The sequence below is a fragment of the Ciona robusta genome, chromosome 3, assembly GCF_009617815.1.
Source record: "Ciona robusta chromosome 3, ASM961781v2".
Taxonomy (NCBI): Eukaryota; Metazoa; Chordata; class Ascidiacea; order Phlebobranchia; family Cionidae; genus Ciona; species Ciona robusta.
Window position 1 is genome coordinate 2,491,325 of NC_143237.1, and position 22,863 is coordinate 2,514,187.

Here is a 22,863-nt window from a genome sequence, read left to right on the forward strand (position 1 = left end):
AACATAAATGCAGCCAGGTAACCTACAATTTAAAAGCAAGCCCTATAGGCTCTTCTTTAAGGTTTTATTAATTGTTTAGTAGTTTTTGTGGCCAGCTGTTCCAGTTACTGCTACCACACTGATCTAAATAAATCTAAATATTACAACAGACAACTTTGTTACAAAAGTAAAAAAATGAAATCTCGCTTTGCGATAATGGCGCCTTCTATATAGAGGGCGCTAACTGTTTCGCCGTTTAGCTATCCGCGGGGTGGAAAATGGAGTCAACCCACAGTTTATATTATATCGGTGAGTCAACCACGACTAGTATTTCGCACGAATGACAGGATGTTGCGAAGTTATTACAGTTATACAGACAAAATTTTAATACAAACTTGGCATACCTATTTATATATAAACCTTCCAAACTGTAGCATAAACACTTCAGTTTACTCTGGTAGCACATTGTATTCGAGAAAAGGAACATGTAAAACAGAAACAGAACAGTTGTGCGAACAAAACAAATGGAATGGCACTGTTGGTCAACAAACCAAATAAAAGGCCAATACTTTGCATCTTTGAGTGATCTGTTTCATAATTGTAAAGAATGAACTAATTTAAATGAGAAAAAGAAACACGGTTATGATTAGGATGGACCAGCAGTTGGAAGCATTTCTGTTTCAGCCAACCCACAAAGCAACCACATTGATCTTGCTATAATGAAACTTTCACTCTTGTTTGCGATATTATCCCCTGATTTTGCACCAGAGGAGTCCCGAACAGCGGCATCAAATGCAGCGCCAAGAATTCGTGGCGCTTCCTCACGACACAAAACTGTTAAGTCTGGAAGGAAATTGATGACATCACGGGCAACGACATCATTCTCGTACGATATCGACGAAAGAACGGAGTTTGGAAAGGAAGTCGTCAAATGAACTTTGTCACTTTCTTTGTCTAGGCACTAAATCCAATAAAATAGGATTTAGAGAATATTGATAAAATTATTGCCTAAACTTTAAAAAACTTATCACCACAGAAAATTAGTGTCCAAACCTACACCATACCTTGTTATGTTGTTTTAAACATGAAATAAAATCTTCAAGGATTTTGTTTCGTGTTGTTTCAGGGTGGCTTCTCGCATGACGGAGGGTGGCAGCGAGTGCAAGTTTTCTTGCCACTGGGTCGCGCCCTTTGCAGAAAATACGACGCAGATCCGAAAGAAAGGGAGTGACATCATCAATTTTACGTTTTGATGACTCATCAAAATCATGCAGCACCTAAGGAAGAAATTTGTTTTTTTTTTAATTTTGTCTTTTTTTTCTTAGTATATAGACATATATGTCATTAGATGTAGCTTAGAAACTAAATCATGCAGCAAACTGAAAATTAAATTAACATGTAGCAACCATTCAATTAACAAACCAACTAAATGAACAAACATTCAAAATAAACCAACAAACACGCAAACGCAAATTAAGTCTAAAACAATGTGAACATGGCGCCAGTAAAGCGATTTCAATTGTATACCAGGTTGGGCATGAGTTTGCCAAATGTGACATTTATGTTTTCTTATTCAGAATTATTATTGAAAAACCTTCCTATTTAAATAGAAATACAGAAAGCACATGCTTTGTACAGTACTATATACAGTAAATTGTACATAACACAATTTTGTTGGAATTACATAAACCGGCCAGTTAAGAGACAATACAGTCAAAATGCAACGCAAATTTTCTAATTAGCAGCACTTTATTACCAACACTGTAGAAATCAATGCCTGCTATAGTCAGATCAGTATAATTGTCATTTGTCTAAATAAAAACTAATCTCACCAACAACTGATTCTCAAGGTCCTGGTTCTTCCCAATTAACTCAAGATAAGCGGAGATTGGTTGTTCCGGACACAGAAGATGCGGGATGTAGAATGATCTCACTGCATCGGATGATCCCTCCGTCCATGAAGACATGGCAGCAGATTGGAAGGAGGAGAGAGATGGGAGAATGTGATCTTGATCATGATACGTTTTTATCAACGACTGCACAAAGAAAATAATTAGTTGAACAAAGTCAAAAATATTTTTTAAGGGAAAGTTTTAGATGAATTTCTTATCATCTAAAATTTCTCGTTGCATTTTTTATATATTCTGAAGAAAAAATATATGACAAAATAAAAAAATAGTTGAACAGGAGGACTATTTTTTATTCTTGCGTGGCGGGGCAACAACAGTAGTTATAACACAGGGGTTCTGTTTGATACACCTTGAGTCTGTTTACGATTTACAATGTATGTTATTTATTTTAATGTATGGCTGATAAATTAGATAGCCCATAAAGTTCCACTTGGATGTTACAACTAACAATTTGCCGTTCAGTTTCTTGCCCCAGGAAACCTACGCTCAAAATGGTAGCAGTGACGAGCCTTGAACCCCTAACCTCTTGTATAGAGGCAGGCGTGCTTACCACTTAGGCCACACAAACTAGTAAGATATAGCAACACAGCGCCAAGGCATCGAATCATCACACATATATTAGCTACCTGTAATGTTTGCGAATGTTTTGAAAGTAGAGCCACAGCTTGAGTTGGTTGATGGTTAAGATATTGATGAGTTAATGATAAAGTTTTCACCAACACGGTCATCATCTGTCTACGTGCACGATGGCAATATTGCTTCAACATCTGAAATATTAAAATATTGTATAAATGTTTTTAAACTGGGGTTGAAAATATTGCATATTATAATTACAAATAGGAAATATAGAATATTATGTTTTTTATGAGCTAATGGTATTCATCTTACTCAACAGTGACAGCACCAAATTAGTTGCCTTTTTTGAGTTCACATTCTTTCTATTTTGTATAGGTTGTTAAAAACCTGCGATTTAATATAGATTTGGCCCATTTTACCCAATACAATATATTATATGTTTTAACTGCCTAAACATGGTTATTTTTGCACATTTTACCCTACAAAATATAACATACGTTTAACCAACCTGCCAGAACATTTTTTGCAAATTATTTTGGTAGTTTTTGCCCATTTTGCCCATAAATTACCAACCTGCCAAAACATGGTCATTATTTCCGTTGTATGTTTGTTATGTGAGGATCGGAAGAGAAGCGGGGAGGTCATCCTCAGGAGGATCACTGTGTTGAGCATCAGTGGGAGGTGGTGGAGGACTTTAAACTCGCTGAATTCGTGACGTGTTCGCCCTCGGAGCATCGAGGACATTAGAGGGAGCTAGAGGTAAAGGGGGTGGAAAAACGATAATTTAATAAAATTAAAGTTTCTATTTTTTATTTTTATTTATATTCCTGTATTAAATAAAGGTTTAAAGGGGTAATAACGAAAAATTAAAATTTGTATATAAGTAAAGATGCTCAAATGTGGTCTATAGGTACAACTAGTTTCAAAAAACAAAACAGCGTTAGAAAAAAGTTATGAGAACGAACCCTTTAATTAAAAAAAAGTTCAGCGACAATACATGAAATTTCCTACAAGATATTAAAACTTTGGCTAAAAACAGAAAACTGTTAGTTGAGAGAAAATACGCGTTACTTTTTATACCATTATTTAACTAAAACTTAAGTTTATTTTTTACAAATAAGCAAACAAAAATTTTGTGTGAATATATAAATACCTGTCGTAGAACAAGCAAAGGTCGTGACCCTGCTATCTTCATCAATATAAGACTTGCATCGTATGCAGAATCTATGCTCGACAACACCATGCTTGCTCCAAACTATTAAATTAAATTTAAAAAAATAATATATATACTTGAGTTTTAGCTATTATGAAAATGTAGCTATTATGAAAAATGTAAACTACGTTTAAATTCAAAACATAATGGATAATAGTTGAATCTTTTTTTAATGTATAAAAAATTACATTAACTTTACATTAACCCGAAAACATTATCTAAAAATCATAACATGACAAGATAGAAATAGCATTTTACCTGTGAATCATTAGACGCGCTTGAACGAACATATCCGAGTCTGTTCAGCAAGGAACACACGAGGGCATCAGTGCGACAGTTTGAACCGACGTTTACCATGGCGACCGCATCACACAAACTTTCAATCTCAGGATCTGATAATTTCTTGTCTGTAAAATTTTCCATGTGTTTTAAGTTTGTTATGGATATTAGGTTTTCCATGGATAGTGAATTTATTATGTGATAAAATGTTTAAACATAACCCAAAAAATAATGCACATTATAGTTGGAAAAAAACTCAAAAATCAATGCAGGTTAGCAAGATAACTTTCCAAACAGATGTTTTAGAAAAATGATTAAGATAGATTTTACTACAAAATCTGTGCAGTTCCACATCTTAGTGGTTCGGTGTTTGCATCGTAAAAGGATACCAAGTTCGATGCTCAACTCTGATACGGATATGCGAGTGTCAGGGTAATGACCAATGTTGGCCTAAATCTTAGGTCACATGGCGCGCCATGTTATATCGTAATGTATTCTATGTGAACGAAAAAGAAGAGAAAAGAATATTAAAAAATACAAAGTGAACAATTTTTACCATATTGGTATTTTATCACATAATATGAGCAATATACCTTTACAATATTATATGCAATTTCTAGGAATATGAACAAATATGCGCCAACAGTAAAAAATAAACCTTTTATTATTTTTTAAAAATAGTCGGTTTTAAATAAAAATCTAAACATTTTTTTATTTTGAGTTAAACAAAACATTTACTATTTTTATTTATTTTTAGTTAAACTATTTATTGTTTTTGATAAAACTCTTTATTATACAGCAATAATATAAACCTTGTTTAATATTTGTTCCGGGGTCCACCATGTTGTTCCACACCTCCGCATGTGGTTGTAGGACGTACATCTGCGCTATAAGTTGCCACCAGATGGGAGTAAAGATACTTTCATCGGATTTAACTTTGTTTAACATGAAGCTTACGATGTGGTCCACGTTCGAAGCAGATTGAGAAAATTTACTTGAAAATAAAAAAAAAGAAATTTAAAATTAAAAAAAAAATGTTTTTAGAAACCTGACTTATTTTAAAAACCACCTATTTTATGAAAAAAATTAATGACTTTTTGACAAATTTTGGGAAAAAAAACATCACTATTTTAGAAAAAAAATGAATGATTTAAAGGAAAAATTAATCAAAAATTTTAAAGATATGAATATTTATTTTTACCTGAAATAAACACTGAATAAGTTTAAATACGTCGTTGAATTTGATTGGTCGGATTTCATGCTTGCTTCCGTGGCAACCATGTAAGTGATGAGTCGGCAAAATTGGTCGATAGTTAGACTCAAAACAGACTCGTTTACGCTCGTACTTTTGTTTTCTCGTCCTTGCCATATCTATGGAGGGTTTATAACAAGTTATGGGAAAAAATCTTAATAAGAAAAAAATCCCAAAATTGGAAAATCCAAAAATCACAAACAAAGTTACATATGGGGTAAATCACAGTCGTTAAACGAAGGTTGCTCGGGAGGATAAACAATACACATTAATTTATCATACTTTAAAATGAACATTTTTTACATATCAAACAGTTAGAAAGAAAATAATAGAAAAACTACCGTGGCAATTTCAAGTCAACCACTAAAAAAAAACTAAAATAAACTTTTCCTTTGAATAAAAATTAAGCATTTGCATAACTATAACATATATAATTGTAACACATATAACCCTACCCTACAAAGGTAACCGATAAACACTACTCACCTTTGGTGTTTGAATGACTACCCATAAAAAATCTAACGCAGTCTTTGGATCAATTGTGGATTTCCTGCAAAGAATAATCATAATCATAGATGATTTACTTGGTTAAGAAACCAATGATACTTCCTTTCAACATTTAATTTAACAAAAGCCGTTTGGCGCCAATATTAAAGGCACTTTTAGCATTCTATGTCTAAGCCAGGTAATCATCAAATTTCTCCAATATAAAGGTTGGTATGCTATTTCCTTTTTTATAATGTTATAATACAAGTGCCTAACTAGTAAGCCAGTAGAATTTTAAGTAACCAGTGAAGTATCAGCAACAAGTGAGCTTCTAATCCAGCGGATACAACTACAACTAATAACCACTGAGCTACAGCACCAGACTGTATTTGGGGCTTGAAAATACAACTTAGAGTCACAGTTTCATTTTAGAACTTTTTTAATAATGGTTGTATTTTTTTCCTATATTCAAACTTTAAAAAATGTTGAAAGTTTCTATATTTACGAAGTTTATATTCAAATTTATTAACTCACGTATTCCTTGACGTTGGGTCAGGAGTTGCATCAGATAACAACCACTTGATGGCACTATGGATGGTTTCCCAGTTACAATGCTCAGCGAGGAGAGAGAGAAGATACGCTTGGTCGAACATTAACGACTACAAGAAAATAATTTTGTAAAAAAATTAAAAAAAAATTATATATTTTGTAAAATATTTCAAAAATATATATTTTTTTAAATAGCTTTTCTGTTCTGTTACTTCTGCTATCAGGCAAAATGTATAATATCTTTTTATGTGTTAATTTTGTATATAAAACATGAAATTTATTTTAACATTTTGACTGCTGTTGGAATTTCATAGGTTATTATAAAAAAATCAGACAAATTAAAAAAAAAAGGGTTTTAAAAATAAGAACAAAATATTTTCTGAGATTAAACTTTATTAGAATACATTTAAGAATAAATCTAGAAAATAACATGATGACTCAGCAAAAAAGAACAAAGCGAGTAAATTTCTCAACAAACTTACACTTCCTGCTGAGTCATTCTTTCCTGACTCGAACAAAAGTTTCCGTTGTAAAGTAGGAGAGTGCGCGAGAAGTTCGGGATCAAGAAGTTGCAACCAATCCACCAATAAACCTTGGATAAAATATATATATATGAGCACCAAACCTGGTTTTTACCTTATTCAACATTTCTTATGAAATAATGTAAAACAACTACAGCAAACTGTGTCATAAATTATAGACGGCAAACCTGGGGTGGTAAGATATGCATGGCAACCTGAGATTTTTCGACACTAGATTAGTCAGCAAACATTAAAACCAATAGGGCGAAATCTGTTTTTATAAAATTATGTGTCTAATTATCCCTTCCTCCCTTGTGTTAAATATTTTGTGCAACAATATTGAACTTTTCACTGAAAGTTTACTGATTGTGCAAACAATGCAGGGTAAGCATGTCCACCCTACCACCCAAGGTTCGTCACGTATAATTAAACCTACCTGTTGTCCCAATGCTGGTGAAACAAACATCATCGGTGTCTGCTCTACCACGTCCAACCAAGATCCTTCGGTGGGAAATTTCCTCAAGCAATATTTGTGCCACAAGTCCAACCTGTGTGTATGGCAATCAACTTTATTCCATTATATAAGGTTTATATAGGATTTTATAACGCAAAGTGACCTAGGATATTGCTGGCGTCAGGGCTTAGCCAAAGGACACAGGGTTCAAAGCTCACCACTGGTGTCGATACTGGTAGACAAATATGTCTTTGGACGAGTCACATAAGAAACATTGCTCTAACACAGTGGTCACTATAATGGGTTTCACCCTTGGTACTCGGGTAATACTTAAATCCCAAGTGCCATCATGTGCTGTAGGCCATAGGGCCTAACATATAGGACAGAGTTAGCCTATTTGGTAACAAGAGCTTTTTTGATAAACTTAATACAAATTAACTGTAAAACTATCAGACTGTTATAATATAAAAATGAGTTAATTGTTACATAATACTATATTACTATTGTTTTAAAATGACATGATTTTGTTGTGTTTATGGACACATGTAGTTATAAAAACCATTCACACTTATGATACACCTGGTGGCTACAAAATGCACTAATATCATTCATGACAAAGTTTTAATTCAAAGTTACCTTAGCTTTGATTCCTTCATCTTTATCAAGCAAAGTAATTTGATCTCGCAAAAACTCCTCCAGTTTTGACCAATCAGATTGCCTTAAATTTTCACTGTTTTCCACCGACGGTGACCTTTGAACCCCGAGTCTCTGTGACCCTGACAATGGCTTCCATGATGTCACAAAGCTGTAAAGGGGGTTTACCTTTCCTTCCTTTTTTTCAACCCCAAGATTTTGTGAGACTATGTTGACAAGCTATGGATAATATAGTGGGTTAAAAATGGGCACAACAATTTGTGTGACTTACAAAAGTAATAACTGTATTTGTCTTTTCAATTATGTAAGGGAAGATTTAAAAATATTTTTTAAAAGAAAAGACAGGACATGGTGACAAAACAACAGTTGGCAAAACACGCTTGCAGTTAAAATATATTTACATTTAATTGGAAGAAAATAAGTGTGGTCGCTACACCTAGCGACTCGTGCAAGGTGCAATGTATGTACATTTACAAGTGAAGTGGTAACAATTGAAGTGACATATGACACAATGTATAAATAAGCATTAGTAAAAACCTATGTGATGTTACAACCTTAAGCAGCAAACCTGGGGTGGTAAGGTAGGCAGGCCAGCCCCGGAATTTTCAACACTGCATTAATCAGTAAACAATGGAATCGGAAATTTAGATTTAATTCACAGTATGTCTAAAGTTTGGTCAACTCATATTCTTACCTGAGAAAATTTGTTTTGAATATTCTGATCAAATTTCCGTTGACAGGAACGTAATGCACGGTCGACCATGCGTAACAAACTCGTCGCTCGAGATGGAAAGTTGATCAATTTCGTCACAAAATCTAATTAAATTTTTTTTATCATTTTAAACCCAATTACAATTTTTTTATACTATTGTATATAGAGATGGCCTACATGGGCGAGCTATGGTAATTAAAGCCAGAGTTGGTTCCACCTACCTGTTAATATCAAGTTATGTAATGCTTGCACACATAGCAAAACCGGTTTATTCTGGTCTCCTCCGGTTTTTGTTTGATTGAAAGCTTGTAGAAGCTCCCTCCAAATAACAACACTTTTTCCTGTGGAATAAACAATATGGGAAATAACTGTAACTTTATTTTGTCAGTTATATTTTAGCACCAGAATCAAAAATGGTTTTATTTCTGGTAAATTTTCTGGTAAAACTATATTTCGAACCCTTAAATCCCGATAATAATTATTATTTATGTAGAAAAATAATAAACAAATAAAACTAAAAGAAATAGTTTTATTTATTTATATTTTTTTTTTGTGAATTTTTTACCTTTGGATGAAAACATCATCTCAAGTGATCTTTCCATGCTTTGAATATTTTCGGCAAATATTCCGTCCTTTCCTCGTCTTCTACCACTGGGTGCGGGTACAGAAACATCCATTGCTTCGTCATTATCACTGATGAGGTCAATCACATCATGGGATGTGGATGGGATAGACTTTGTTGCCTGTTGAATATAAAGGGGCTTACATTGGGATAATTGAGAAACTACTAAGTTTCTATTCTATGCTGTTGATTCTAGATCTAGGGTTTAGGTCAGATTTGACCAATTATTTCAACACCCAGAGTGAAAGTCTAATCTGTGTTCTATTCTATGAGAATGAGGTTTTTGTAAAGGACCTGGAATTTTGACTAGATTTGACCAACTTCCCCAACACTGATACAACTTATTTAAAAAAGTATTTTTTTGTGTTCGATTCTACAGGAGTGAGGTCCTTGTCAGGGACCTGGGATTTAGGCAGGATTTGACCAATTACTGTGCAGTAGTCTACAGTTATTTTTATATTTATATTAAATAAGTTCAACACATACTTGGTTTCCTTGATCAGGTAGTTGAGATTTAAGCAGTGCAGCAAAGTTTCCACCCGCCTTACAACCTCGTAACTTCTGTACGTCCAACAAGCGTGACATGTACTCTGTATTGCCTCGTGTGGCAGCTAGGATTGCTTCACGGTTTAAATCACATTGGGAATCTAGAACCTGAAAAAAAGTGGTACAATTTTAATTTCAAAAGTACAATTTTAATTTATCACAAAAAATATAGGTTTGTAGTGGTTGACTGTGCTTTGAGCACAGTTTTTTTTTAAATTATGGCAAATTTTAAAAATGTGGGTAAGGTTTTACATGGGACTTGAGATTTAGGCCAGGGTTAACAAATAACCCCTACACCCAGGCTGCCACAACCCATTTAGTAAGCACTGGGTTGGAGCAATGTCTTCTGAGCGTCTTGCCCGAACACATATGCCTGATTGATTTATCCGTACCAGTGTAAAACATCGAACCCAGTAACCACGGTTACGATGCAAGCGCATAACCTAAGACACATACACCTATCAACATTTGCCCAAGTAAAGATAGACATACGCATATCAGTATCGAGCACCCGGTACCATTGGGTTATAATCCAAGCACCTAGCCACAACTCACCCTTAGTAATAAATCCATGGCTTCAACAGGAACTCCAAATGACTGAACAAAGAATACAAGTTGTTGAACTGTTAAATCACGAACTGCAGCAAATCTTAAACGTTGTGACAATGGCGTGACCTTCGACCTTAACATCTTCAACTTCAACCAATCAGGAAGAAGCAACGCTTCCTCTTGTGTGTCCATTAAGAAAGCCTGAAAATGTAAAATAGTGAAATTAAACAAAAATTACTTTAAATTTATTGAAATAATTTTCTTACAGTTTAAAATACCAACTGAACAGAACTTAATCAAAAATTTAACTTTATAAAATATATATTTAAAAAAAATCATTTAGACAAAACATATTTAACACGAAAATATAGTAAAACCACCTGTGGTAAAACGTATCCTTCTTCAGTGAACCATAAACCCATCAACTCGTTATACACCAGATCCACATGAGGGAGCCGGAGATCTCTTGACGTGAACGAGAGTTGTGAAGGCGCTCCGTATCCAAGCAACACTATACTTGCTTGTGGTATGATGATATGTAATGTAGCTGCTTTGTATTGACCTGGCCACCTTACATAAACCTGTAGGAATTTTTTTCTTCGTATTTTAAGTTGAATTTGAGGTAATTTGGATTGATCATTACATGGAAGAACATTATTTTTTGCGGGGGAGTTAGTAGATAACTTTTTTAAACCAATGGTAAATTTATGTGTTTAAAACAAATAGCAGCAAACCTTACAAAAAAATAGAATATTAATTGCTATAAAAGGCTAAATTACTGAAAGCATGAAATATATGGCACAGAAATAAGAAATTTATGTATTTAATAAAAATAGCACCAAAACTAAAAAAAGGAATTTAAAAAAAGAAAAAGGCTAAATCTATAAATTAAAAGCCATATTAATTTTTATTCAACACACCTCATCTTGCACATCACTCCACGGCATTCGGTTGGTGCCGTCTTCACCTGCCGCGGCTTGTCTCTGTGCCTCGTGTGCCATGGCAATTGTCACGTGGGTCAAAAATATTTGGAGCAAGGCTGACATGAGACTACTGGCTGTGCTCTCGCTGCTCGATGGAGACACCTGGTGTCGAGTGAGTTTTAACGCTGATTCAACGACCGTACGTCTGCAACAACGTAACATTTCTTAAAAAAAAATACAGTTATGGTTTTATTCTACTTTGCAACATAAAATTAATGTAAATTTGGGAAAAAAGTCTAAAAATAACGAATTCTTGATGAAAACAGGAAATATGAAAAAATAGTTTACATATTTTTATTGACATTTATTGTAATCGAATTTCAGGAGCAGAAGCTAAAATGTTACCCCTCAAAAAAAATCTTGACTCCCAAACAGAGCCACAGCCCTGTTTAAGAAACTCTAACCAAACATAACTAATTTAAACAACCACCAACCTATCTATCAGTAGATGAGCAGACATCCTTGCAGCTTTAGATGAAGATTCCATTATTTCAACATCATCGCTCGCGTACTGCGTTAGATCGTGACATAAATACGCGACGTACGCCGCAATGCATGATGGGAACGATTCAACCAGCGCAGCATTACGAACGGCGTCGATGGCGTGACTTCGAATCACCGTCATATAATGTGGGAGTTGTGGGAGGTCATTTAACAACCAGCTGTGGGGGATATGATTTAGTGATGTTTTATGCGTTTAAAATTAAGTAGAAAAATATGTTTGTAAAAATGAAATTTTCCAAAGATAGAATGATAATCTGCAACATAAAAAATTAAAAAAAGAAAAATAATCAGTATGAACATATTCATATATATTAATAATTGAAAAAAATATGAGTAGTGTTTAAAAGATTTCCAGTGACGGTGAAAGTAAAATTAGACAGTGTTAAAATCTGAAAAAAAACATCACTAATCAAGTATAAATGTTTTATTAAAATTAAAGATAATATTTTGTAAGAAATCTAGATTTTTAGAAAACAAATTCACGTAAATACCTAAAGTTATTCTCGCTTTTCTCTCTTGAATTTAAACCTTCTTTTCCCTCATTTATCTCGGACAACACGAGCGACAGAGCGTAACGTGATCGACTCCGGGTAAGTTTTTGTGGCGACGATAATCGCTTCAAGAAATATTGAACCACCTGTGTATTAATAATAGGGGTAATGTCAGCAGCACACAGACATAAAAAAGGTGGGTGGGGGTCAGGTCATGACCGTGTAAAGTGATGTCATATATTGGTTTCTGGCTTTTTACAGATGCAAAGTTACTTTGTCCTGTACAGTGTAGAAAAATTATAAGTAAATTGCTGCGAACACGATAAAATTTTATTTATTTAACTTTTCAGGGATAAACCAATCATATATATAGCTAAATAATTGATCCAAGAAAAATGTTTTTTTTCTGGTTTACAAAATCTTTCTGCACAAACCTGTAAAGAATCTTCATAATTATCACTGGTGATAATTTTCCGAAGTTGAATGACCAACTCATCGATGTGTATTCCCCCACTTAGTAACTGGGGAAGAAAAATTATATAGTTAGGGTTGATGTAAGGTGCTAAGGGGGACTTCGTTACTGCTTATGGAATATGGAACTTTTATGTTTATGAATGTAGGAGCAAAGTTTTAAAGAAATAAGTTGCCTTAAAATATATAAAAATAGTTGTTTTTTTTTTAAAGAAATGTTATTTTTCACCCAACAACACAAATGCGTTTACACAGTTTTAATTTTAGGATATAAAATGATTTTTTTTCGCGGAATTTTATAATTTTATTTTAGGTTACAATACACATTTTTTCCACCAACACAATTTAATTTTTATTTTTTTAGGTTACAATAAAACAATTTTCTTACCTTTTCCGACTCACTATCTTGTACAAGTAGAAACTCACACAGACACTGCACGGGTAGCAAACCTACTTGACCTTTGGTGGAAGCCACAAGCTCAGGAAGCCACGTCATGGATTGGTTTTCCTCATGCCTTGAAATACATACATATTGGTAAGTCATATGTAAGTGAACAGTATCTTTCCAAATACCCTGGACAATCAAACTATTGGTGTTTGTGTCGAAATGGAGCTTCTCATTAATAGGAATGAATAATTACATCTCAAAGTGTTTATATATTTAGATTTTGATCAGATTGTCTATCAGATTGCTGGCATATTGAATAGTACGTTTGCCGCTAATTAAGAGAATATGGGTTCAGAGCTCTATGTTGCCCAAAAACTAATCATTTACAAAGTTATATATATACGTGGTAACTGGTAAGCAGGCACAAGCTGTAAACAGATCCACCGTGTTATAACAGCTGTCATTGCCCCGTCAAGTTACAAAATGTTTAAAAACATTGTGTTGCCAAAATTAATGAATAATTTATGTCTAAAATTTAGTTTTTTTGAAAAATGATCAGGAAGCACTGTTCTATAAAACTCTGTATGAACTAATATATGTTCGCATTTCTAGTCATATTACATCATCACATGAAACAGCTGACTCATCACAACAGCTGATTCATACCTGTTGATTATTTCCAGTAGAAAATCTGGTTGTCTTGATTGACAAAGTAGGACCCCGAGTTGCATTCGTTGAGACAATGCACTAAGTTGCTCCAACACCCGATCAGGGGGTCGTCGGGGGTGACCTTGTGGGTCCATTGCAATGAGTTGTGACAGTAGAAGGCTTGTCTCTTCAGTGACAACTAACCTGGTCGTGGCAGCGGCGAGGTGGCTTTCAAATTCAAGAACTTCACTTTTTTCAACCTAGAATTTTTTGGTTTTAGTTTTTATTTATTTATTTATGAAGGAAAAAAATGGGTCAAATTTTGTGTAAATTGAAGGCTTTCAACAAGGACCTTGGCCATATATAAAAGAATTTTGAAAAGAAGTAGGTTAAAATGTGAAAACATATTAGTCCTTAAATAACCAAAAAAAGTAAGAATCATTGACAAAGGGGTCACATTTTTTCAATTTTTAGAAAAATCTGGAGTGACATTGTAAAAATGCAGTTAAATCTATAGTCGTTAAACATAGGGTACTTATTGATTAATGTAGCACCCCACCTAAAATTCTTAACTATTATTCGATAATTGAAAACAAAGTTTTGGTAGAAACATTTATTGACAATAAAACTGTAAATAAAATTAAACCTAAATCAGACAGAAAAATACAAAAAAAATCCTATGTTGTTTTAAACACATACAAAAACCAACATAAACCATTTATAGATAAAAGGCATGCACAATGAACACAGCATTGTGTATCCTTATTTAAATTAAACTTACGAGTGACATTTGTAATTCTTTCCCCGTCATCTGACTTCTTAAATCGCTATCGACAACAGTTACCGGGGGATACGAGAATCGATTTACGATTGACATTTCCATGAACACTGAAAACGTTATCAGATTATTATAGAGAGTTTGTATAATATTACCCATATATTAAAATCTATGTAAGCATTGTGATTGTTAATTGTTATATAACACTGAAAATATTACTAGATTAAAATACAGGGTTTGTATAACAGTACCCATATATTAGAATCTATGTAAGCAATACATTGGGATTGTTAATTGTTATATAACACTGAAAATATTACTAGATTAAAATACAGGGTTTGTATAACAGTACCCATATATTAGAATCTATGTAAGCAATGCATTGTGATTGTTATATAATTAGAAAAAAATCTGATATTTATCAAATTCAATTTTTTTATTTTGACACCATTTTACTTTTTAAGATTATTAAATTGAATAAGTTACAATAACACGTATCCACTCTTCTAAAACCCATTTGTTTATATTTAAAAAAAAATGTATAATGCATTCTCTTCTATATGGGTAAGGTCTTTGTTCAAGGACCTAAAATTGAGGCCAAATTTGGCCCTTCAAAATTGAGGCCAAATTTGGCCCATTACTCAGACACCGTTGTATGCAACATAAATCCAATTCTGTTTTCCTATATCCATACAACCCTACCTTTAAGCATGGGATATTGTGTCCATGCCTGGTGACCAACAGTAGACGGATTGAATGCGAGGATTATCAACAAAGTTTGAAGAGCTGACCAATATAACTGGGATATTGCTAGTGAGGGTGGGGTGTAATCTTCTGGGAGACGAATGTTCCCTGGATGGTGGTAATGACATAGAGCGAGGATTGTATCAATCACATCGCTTCTCTCAGTGATGAGAGAGTTGAAGTCCGGGCGAGCGATGCTTCCTGCTCGTCTGTGGAGGGGAGGATTTAGGAAGATTTTTGGAGGGTTATAGGTATGTGCCTTCTATACAGCGTTAAATTCTTTTATGGATATGTGTGGTGTTATTCCATTTTGTTTTCTAGAAGTTTGACCTTTTTTAAGAACCTAGGATTTAGCGTGATCGGTATTTGCTCTCTATACAGCATAAAATATGTTTATGGGTATATTTGGTGTAATTGTATGCTATTCTATATGGGTTTGCTCCTTACTTGAGGACCTAGGATTTGGGCAAGATTTTGACATCATGGCAAACATGTATGCAAACCATTACCCCAACACCTAGGGTGCTACAACCCATTAGCGACCACTAAGTTGGGGCAATTTCTGGTTATGATGGAAGCGCCCAACCCCCAAGCCACGGCACCTGACACATATGCCAGATAAACATCCAACACAGCAATACACTTATCCCTACCTTACAAGTTGTCCGATCATATCCAACGCTTCAGCTGGTACAAGTGGGTGGTCAGTGGACAACCCAATGGCTGCCAGTCTGAGTATGGAACCTTCCAACACTGAACAGTCGTGACACATCTTAACTAAGGATGTTCGTTCTGATTCTGGTGGCCAGTTATCTCGTGTGTGGTAAGTATCAGGTGGTTTCAGAAACAAGAACTTGGTAGATGAAAAATAAATCATAAAACAAGTGAACGTGTTTTTAGCTTGTTTATACTCGCGTGGTGGGGAATGTCCGAATGGCAATTGTTGACTCGTTAGAGTCAATATAACAGTGTTTTGTTTCATACACCTCTTGCCGGCTTACAAGTTACTTATGTAAATTTGTAGGTGATTATTTTGGGAGAATTTGATGCAGGCGCAAAAACCACTGTGTTATGTCTAAAAAATGATAAACTTTTAACAGAAGTACCAATGTTTTTATAAGAGCAAAGGATTTTACAGTTGATATCCTTATAAAATAATTTACCACATTTTTTAAAGGGAACACAAAAAATTGATAACATACCTTTTGCAGCAGTTGTATAAACTCCTGTGCTGAAATTCGAGGTGCTAGTCGAGGTACAACCACAGCATGTGCCCACCATAATGCATTGTGTTGGATTTTAGCGAGGGTTTCTTTGGACTGAGCATAGACTATCTCAGCATCAGACATTTGACCTTCAAGTGCCTTTTTCTGAAAAATCATAATTTTTTCAAAACTTTCATGTTTTAAACAACTAGCAACAGTCTATGTGAGTTGTGAGGATACGGTTTTATATTTCTTTGAATGTTCTTTGTTTACTAATAAATGAGACGAAAAAATTATAAAAAATATATAATGTCAAATGTTCAGTAAATAATTTTAAATAATATACATTTATATATATATATATATATATAGGCTCTAAGTTTAGACAAGGAATTTTAATACAATTAACAATATAAAGTTTCCAAATTAAATGCAGTTCAATTTGTAATAATAGTGAAAATATTGTTACCTTTCCATTTATATAAGCAATAACTTCCTTGGCGTGAGGTGTGATACTCAGTAACATTGTCAAACATACCAGGTCACATGTAGATGATATAAAACGATCTGTGAAAAAATGGACAATTATGGGGGCCATGTATATTAAAATGATAACCTGTAATTTATTATTTGAAAAATAAACAGTTTTATTTAAAAAAGCTCCAGTTTCTGTTAAAAATATAATCATTCGGCTGTTTTTGCTAGCACGCAATATAAGATTATATATAAGTAAATCTCTTTTGGTAAAAACGTTAATTTTAATATTATACCATTGTTTCGTCTTAAATCTGGCTAAAAGAATTTACGTTTATACCAGAAAAGCTACTTACTTATATATATATATATATATATATTAATATAATAAAATATGGGTCTTGGTGTTATTCACAGTGAAATATAAGAATACATGACCTTTATGAGGTTGGTCCAATGCTGAGAACTTTTCCATGTCTGGTTCTTGCATCAAACCTAATGCTAATGCAGGGAACTGCATGTCATGCTTCACTGAACGTACAATCTCACGCAGCAAACCACGCACAGCACGAAGGTAATCCTCGTGTTGAAGAAGGAGGTCTTGACAAACTGAAGCTGTGGAAATATCTACCATTAAATGTTGATATTTAATTTTATATTATCAGATAGCCTTTCTTCAATAAGATTGCTCCTATATGAGCTAAGTTTATGTGCCAGAGTGACATTCCAATATCACATGCATTGGATCAAGAAGTGTTGTTATTTGGTGCGACCTTGAACGACCTTTATTCAGTTTTTACTTTTCATTAAACATTAACATATTGAATAGTGAAGGGTTTAAAGTGACCAGTGATATGGCTCAGTGGGTATTTGCTTGCAATGTAGAGAAAGGACACTAAGTGCATACCTAACTTGACAATCATCTGCGACCTAAATATACTAATACTAATATGTGTAAGTGTTTTTAAGCTAGACACTTGAGGGACATTGTTTCAAACTAGTGCTCACTAATGGGTTATTTATAGCACTCTGGGTGCCAGGACTCGGGATAATGAGCAAACTTTTGCCTAAGTCTTAGGTCCTTTGATTAAACATGCTGTAGAACCTTATCTACATAAAATAGGTTGAAAGAGTTTAAAAAAAGGCCATTAAATAGTTAAAATAAAAATTAAATAAAAATATTTTTCAAACCAACCCAAAGTTTTAGCTGCAGATTCCGGATAATACTGCAGAGTTGAGACAACAACAGCCATATTGCTAGGGTTACGTGCGTTGGATAATTCATTGTAAAGAACGTAGCTGAACATTGTCTTTAAGTTGTCAGGGTGTGCCTCGATCAATTCCTAAGAAACAACAATGATAAAATATGATTTAAAATCTTAATGTTAATCTGTTAAATTTGATACACTTTAATGCTGCATGTATATCTTATACTTTAGAAGGCCTATTGAGCATTAATAAATTTAAATCCCAAATTTAAATCAAGTTTTAAGCTTTTAATAAACAATGTACCTCAAGCTTAGTAAACAATTAATTATATACATTATATATAATAAATTATATAATGCAATATATTAAATGATATATATAATATATCAGTTTACTATTAACTACTGCTAATGTATTCCCTGAATAATTCTATATACAGAAAAATATATGTAAAAAAATACACTGTTGTATAAAAAAATAAAAAATATATATACCTCCAAATAAATAAATATATACACCTCTAATTTATCCATTAAGTTAATCACCTTGATACACAGTGTGTAATGGTTAAGAAGAAGTTTTGATTTTAACCTCATTTTTGTCATGTGACCGATGACATCAACATCTTCTTGTGAATGAGTGTTGCAGTTCACACATATTGCCAACAGTAAGTCCTGTAGATTAGATATAAATGAATAAATGAATGTAACTTATTTATTTCTGTGTGGCTGGGCAACAACGATGGCTATAACATGGGTGTTCTGTTTTAATAAAATTGTGCCTGCTTACGAGTTACCACATACAAAAAATTTTGTTCAATTTTTAATGTATAGATGTACATTTGGACAATGCATAGGATACACTTGGTTGGAGCAATTGCCATATCTTGCCCTAGAAACCACATGCTCACAATGGTAGCAGTGTTGGGCCATAACCTCTCGGCTAGAGGGTACATCACTGTGGCACATCTGACTCTTCAAATATATATAATAAGAGTTGTTTTGTCTAATATATACATGTTTACAAAACTTACTAATACAATATAGACAGCAGCCATATAAACTCAGAGTTTAAAAGGGGAAAAGTTACCATGTGAGTGTTTTTAAGTAAAATCTAATAAAAAGCTATCTAATGAAATTTTATGACAACTGTAAAGCTACAGTTATAAATTTAAATTTATGACTTCCTCAGATGAACTTTCAAACTTCATAGTGACATTCAGACTGAGACAGTGCCTTGAAATTATTATAACATCTAGTACTGTTGTAATATTTACCTGTGCTGGTTTAATCAACTTTGGATTTTGAAGCCACATTTCAAGTTTCTGAATCGACATTAGTCGTACTTCCTGTAAACCACACACGGAAGTCAGGGTTCGAATCAGGGTTTTCCCCACTGCATTAGGGGTCCCACCAGCTTGACCCGGGGTATTCCCCAGTTCACCCTGTCTTCTTGTAAGGCGATCACGCAAAAGTTCAATTGTAATTTGGTGGATTGAATCTACTTTATCTTCAAACCTAAGATTTATGAATAAGAACATAAAATGATTGGAAAATGTTAATTTGTATGACATAATAAAAACTTGTAATTTTAATATTTCTTCAGATAAAATATTAAATAATAAAAATAATTAAAAAAATTATAAATACAGCCTATGTATATATGGTACAAATTACTAATTATAATATATCCGGAATAAATTTTCGATAGCTGATATTTTTTAGGCAAGAAACTAACTTTTACCTCAAAACTGGAGGTTCTTTTGGAAATTCTTTCATCTCCACGTCGCCTTCAAGTGTTGGGTTAGGTTTGGTTCCATAAGCAGCGACTATTGTGTGGACGAACTGCTGGCAATGAACATGGTCCACCCATATTCGTTCACCCAGTGAGTCATCCAAGAACACTGTGAAGGTAAGAATGGGCATCAGTTTTAACATTTTTAACCACCCAAAAAGGTGGTGACCAAACAAATTCTAGATTGTTTAACAAAATTTTTTAAATTTTGAACAAAATCCGGGAAAAAAATCTAGGATGTTTAAAACACCTATTGTCTAAAACATAAAGAACCTTGGATCTGCTTGTTTGTATAGACACTCAAAAGCAGGATAAATGTTGTTTTTTTTTAATTTAAACCTGGGTTGCCTATTTAAACATAATATGATTTCACACCGGTCTCAAAACTTGGGGTGACCTGTTCTTAATGGTAAAATTGTTAGTATATTGTTTGTACCCCATCAATAACTGATCTGTTTAAACATTTCCAAGTAAACAAACAAAGAGGAAAACAGAAAGTATATATATATGTATATATATATATATATATATATATCAACTAACAGTGTATGTAGTATGGCACACAAAAACTTTGCATTAAAACAGTGATAAAAAAATAAAATAAAACTAGTTTTTATATGCTAAACAAGAAATGAAACACACCTCTAACAATTAACAGAGGCCAGTTCTCTTCTTGGTCAAGAACTTCCATTAGTATACTAGAGGCAATGATTGCCACTATGTTGTTGTGTTTTGACTTGACATACTCCAACCCAATGTCTTTCTTAAGAAGGCTTGCCAAACTTTCAACAACAGATTTGTTGTTAAATATATCTGGCCTTTGCTTAGCAAGTGTGAGAAGTGATAACACAGTTGTGTGATCGGGTTTTATTCGATTAACTCGTAAAGATTGAATCGCTCCACAAAGGAAAGCCTGTCGGAATTAATGAGAAAACTTGTTATTTTGGTAGGCCTATACAGAATACAATACTGCATTTGTGCATTACCCTGTTTTATTACATGGGCTCTTTTAAGCTGCAATATAAAATGATGGATAGTACATGCAAATAATGCATGTCAATGTTATGATCTAGTAAAAAAAGAATAAATGATAGTTAGTGAAAAAGAAAGAGTGAAAATGGAAACACAGTTGTAAAAACACAGGTGTATTATTGTTATACAAATTCTTCTGGTTTAGTAATTGGTATCACACAAAACAACTGTGTGACCATACATTGCAAAGAAATAACACAAGTGAAGTGTTCTATTCAATAATGGTGGGGTTCTACAGTTATGGGACCTGCAGCTACGTGTGGGGTTTTACAGCTATAGGACCTGAAATTTAAACCAGAGTAGGACCACTACCCTGACACCCTGTGTGCTACAACCCATTAGTGACAACTGGATTGGGGCTATGTCTTTGGAGTGTCTTGCTAAAGGACACATATGTCAATCAGTTATCGGTATTCTGTAAAGTACCAGAAGCGAGAATCAAACTCAGTATTTTTATATATGACGCAAGCGTCGCAAGCTACTAACCACTATATATGACGCAAGCTACTAACCACTATATATGACGCAAGCTACTAACCACTATATATGATGCAAGCTACTAACCAGTCATGGCACCCGACATGCTAACTGCTAAGTGTTATAAACTACAAGGTTAACTAATATTAAATTAACCCATAAAGCCACAAACTGCTCACCTCTGCTTGACTTGGATAAACATCAACGTGCTTCATAACCTGGTGTACAAGCTCCACTGAGGGACAGTCTAAGCAAACACCAGTGGGCTCAGGTATTGTAGGCGACATACGAGACTGGGCTTCAGCAGCTAACCTCCCATGTGGGGTTATTGGGTGGAAATGAGAAGTTTCTTGAGCTTGGACCTTGATTTTCTTCGCTGGTGGCAAAGGGTAATATTTATCTGAAGAACAATGAGAGAATGTTAGATATCGTTGAATGAATCTGTTGATTATTTGTTCTTGTAGGGCACAGTTATCCCATGGGTTATTATTATAGGTGTTTTACTGTATAGAAGAAATGTTATATAAAGTGCATTGCCCATGGAAACATAAGCACACAATGGTAGTAACAGTAAGGGAACCTAGGCTGGTGGGAAGTGTAAGAGGTTAGCAGTTAGGAATTTTTAGTTAGGGGATATAGGAGGTTAGTAGTGATATGGGTTAGTAGTTGGGGGTTAGCATATAACAATGGGGAAGGATTATTTACCAGCACATTTAGGTAAAATTTGGACTATGGTTTTGGTTTCTGTGCAGAATTCTGTAGGTACGTGTAAACAACAAATCAGCACTTACTACTGTGAGATCCATTATCAGTTGAATGCGGTCGAAAATGTTCTTGCTTTTGCTTGGATCCCAAGGCAATGAAATCAGTTGGTTGTCCTGGCCTGGTGACTTGCCCCACCCTTGGTCTTTTACTTCCAACTATACCTTTCTTCATACCAACATGTATGATGTAATATAGTAGGGTAATGGTAAATAATATTACTGCTCTATGCTGTCTCTGTTTAATTAGGAAGCTTAGTGTAGAGATTTTGAAACAATTCTAACGAACATAACTATTCATCACACAAGATGTACAGGTTTGCATTAGTACTATTGCCAGAACGGTAGTATGCACTTGAGTTGAGTCGATAATACAACACGATGGCTCAGGTGCCCAGTTAAAAAAAAAACACAATTTATATTTGATACATGGTGTTATTCCGTAGTGGCTCTACAATCAATAGCCACTAGTTAAGAATCCTCCGGTACATAGCAGAATAGGGGTCCTAGGTAAAACGTGGAGGCTGGTGGAAAATGTTAGAGGTTGGTGGTTAGTAGAAGTATTTAGGGGTTAGCAAATAAGGATTTTTCATTAGCACCAA

General features: G+C 34.0%; 1 protein-coding gene across 1 annotated transcript; it reads right to left on the minus strand.

The window, feature by feature from the left end:
- Positions 1-427: 427 nt before the first annotated feature.
- LOC149737648 (integrator complex subunit 1-like) lies at positions 428-22,716 on the minus strand. Its single transcript, XM_089873533.1, has 39 exons — positions 22,292-22,716; positions 21,680-21,900; positions 20,634-20,904; positions 19,941-20,100; positions 19,474-19,714; positions 18,743-18,871; positions 18,184-18,331; positions 17,427-17,603; positions 16,984-17,081; positions 16,512-16,679; positions 15,963-16,162; positions 15,268-15,518; positions 14,569-14,675; positions 13,806-14,047; positions 13,140-13,266; positions 12,715-12,801; positions 12,281-12,426; positions 11,720-11,947; positions 11,223-11,430; positions 10,683-10,883; positions 10,309-10,503; positions 9,694-9,861; positions 9,151-9,328; positions 8,807-8,926; positions 8,568-8,689; positions 7,856-8,092; positions 7,202-7,313; positions 6,727-6,836; positions 6,230-6,354; positions 5,696-5,759; positions 5,159-5,328; positions 4,770-4,951; positions 3,937-4,085; positions 3,619-3,720; positions 3,039-3,218; positions 2,516-2,656; positions 1,812-2,015; positions 1,044-1,256; positions 428-940 (listed from the first exon to the last, which is right to left on the minus strand). The coding sequence occupies exons 1-39, from the start codon at positions 22,434-22,436 to the stop codon at positions 626-628; spliced, it is 6,642 nt and encodes a 2,213-aa protein (XP_089729659.1). The 5' UTR covers positions 22,437-22,716; the 3' UTR covers positions 428-625.
- Between the last annotated feature and the right edge of the window lie 147 nt (positions 22,717-22,863).

Bases quoted from the DNA above. Each gene is read 5' to 3' on its own strand.
- LOC149737648 (XM_089873533.1), bottom strand. From the start codon at position 22,436: ATGAAGAAAGGTATAGTTGGAAGTAAAAGACCAAGGGTGGGGCAAGTC. The intron at 8,927-9,150 runs GTAAAAAATTCA...TTTATTCCACAG, and splicing joins GATGATGTTTTCATCCAAAG to GAAAAAGTGTTGTTATTTGG. The intron at 1,257-1,811 runs GTGAGATTAGTT...TTTCTTCCTTAG, and splicing joins ACCTTGAGAATCAGTTGTTG to GTGCTGCATGATTTTGATGA.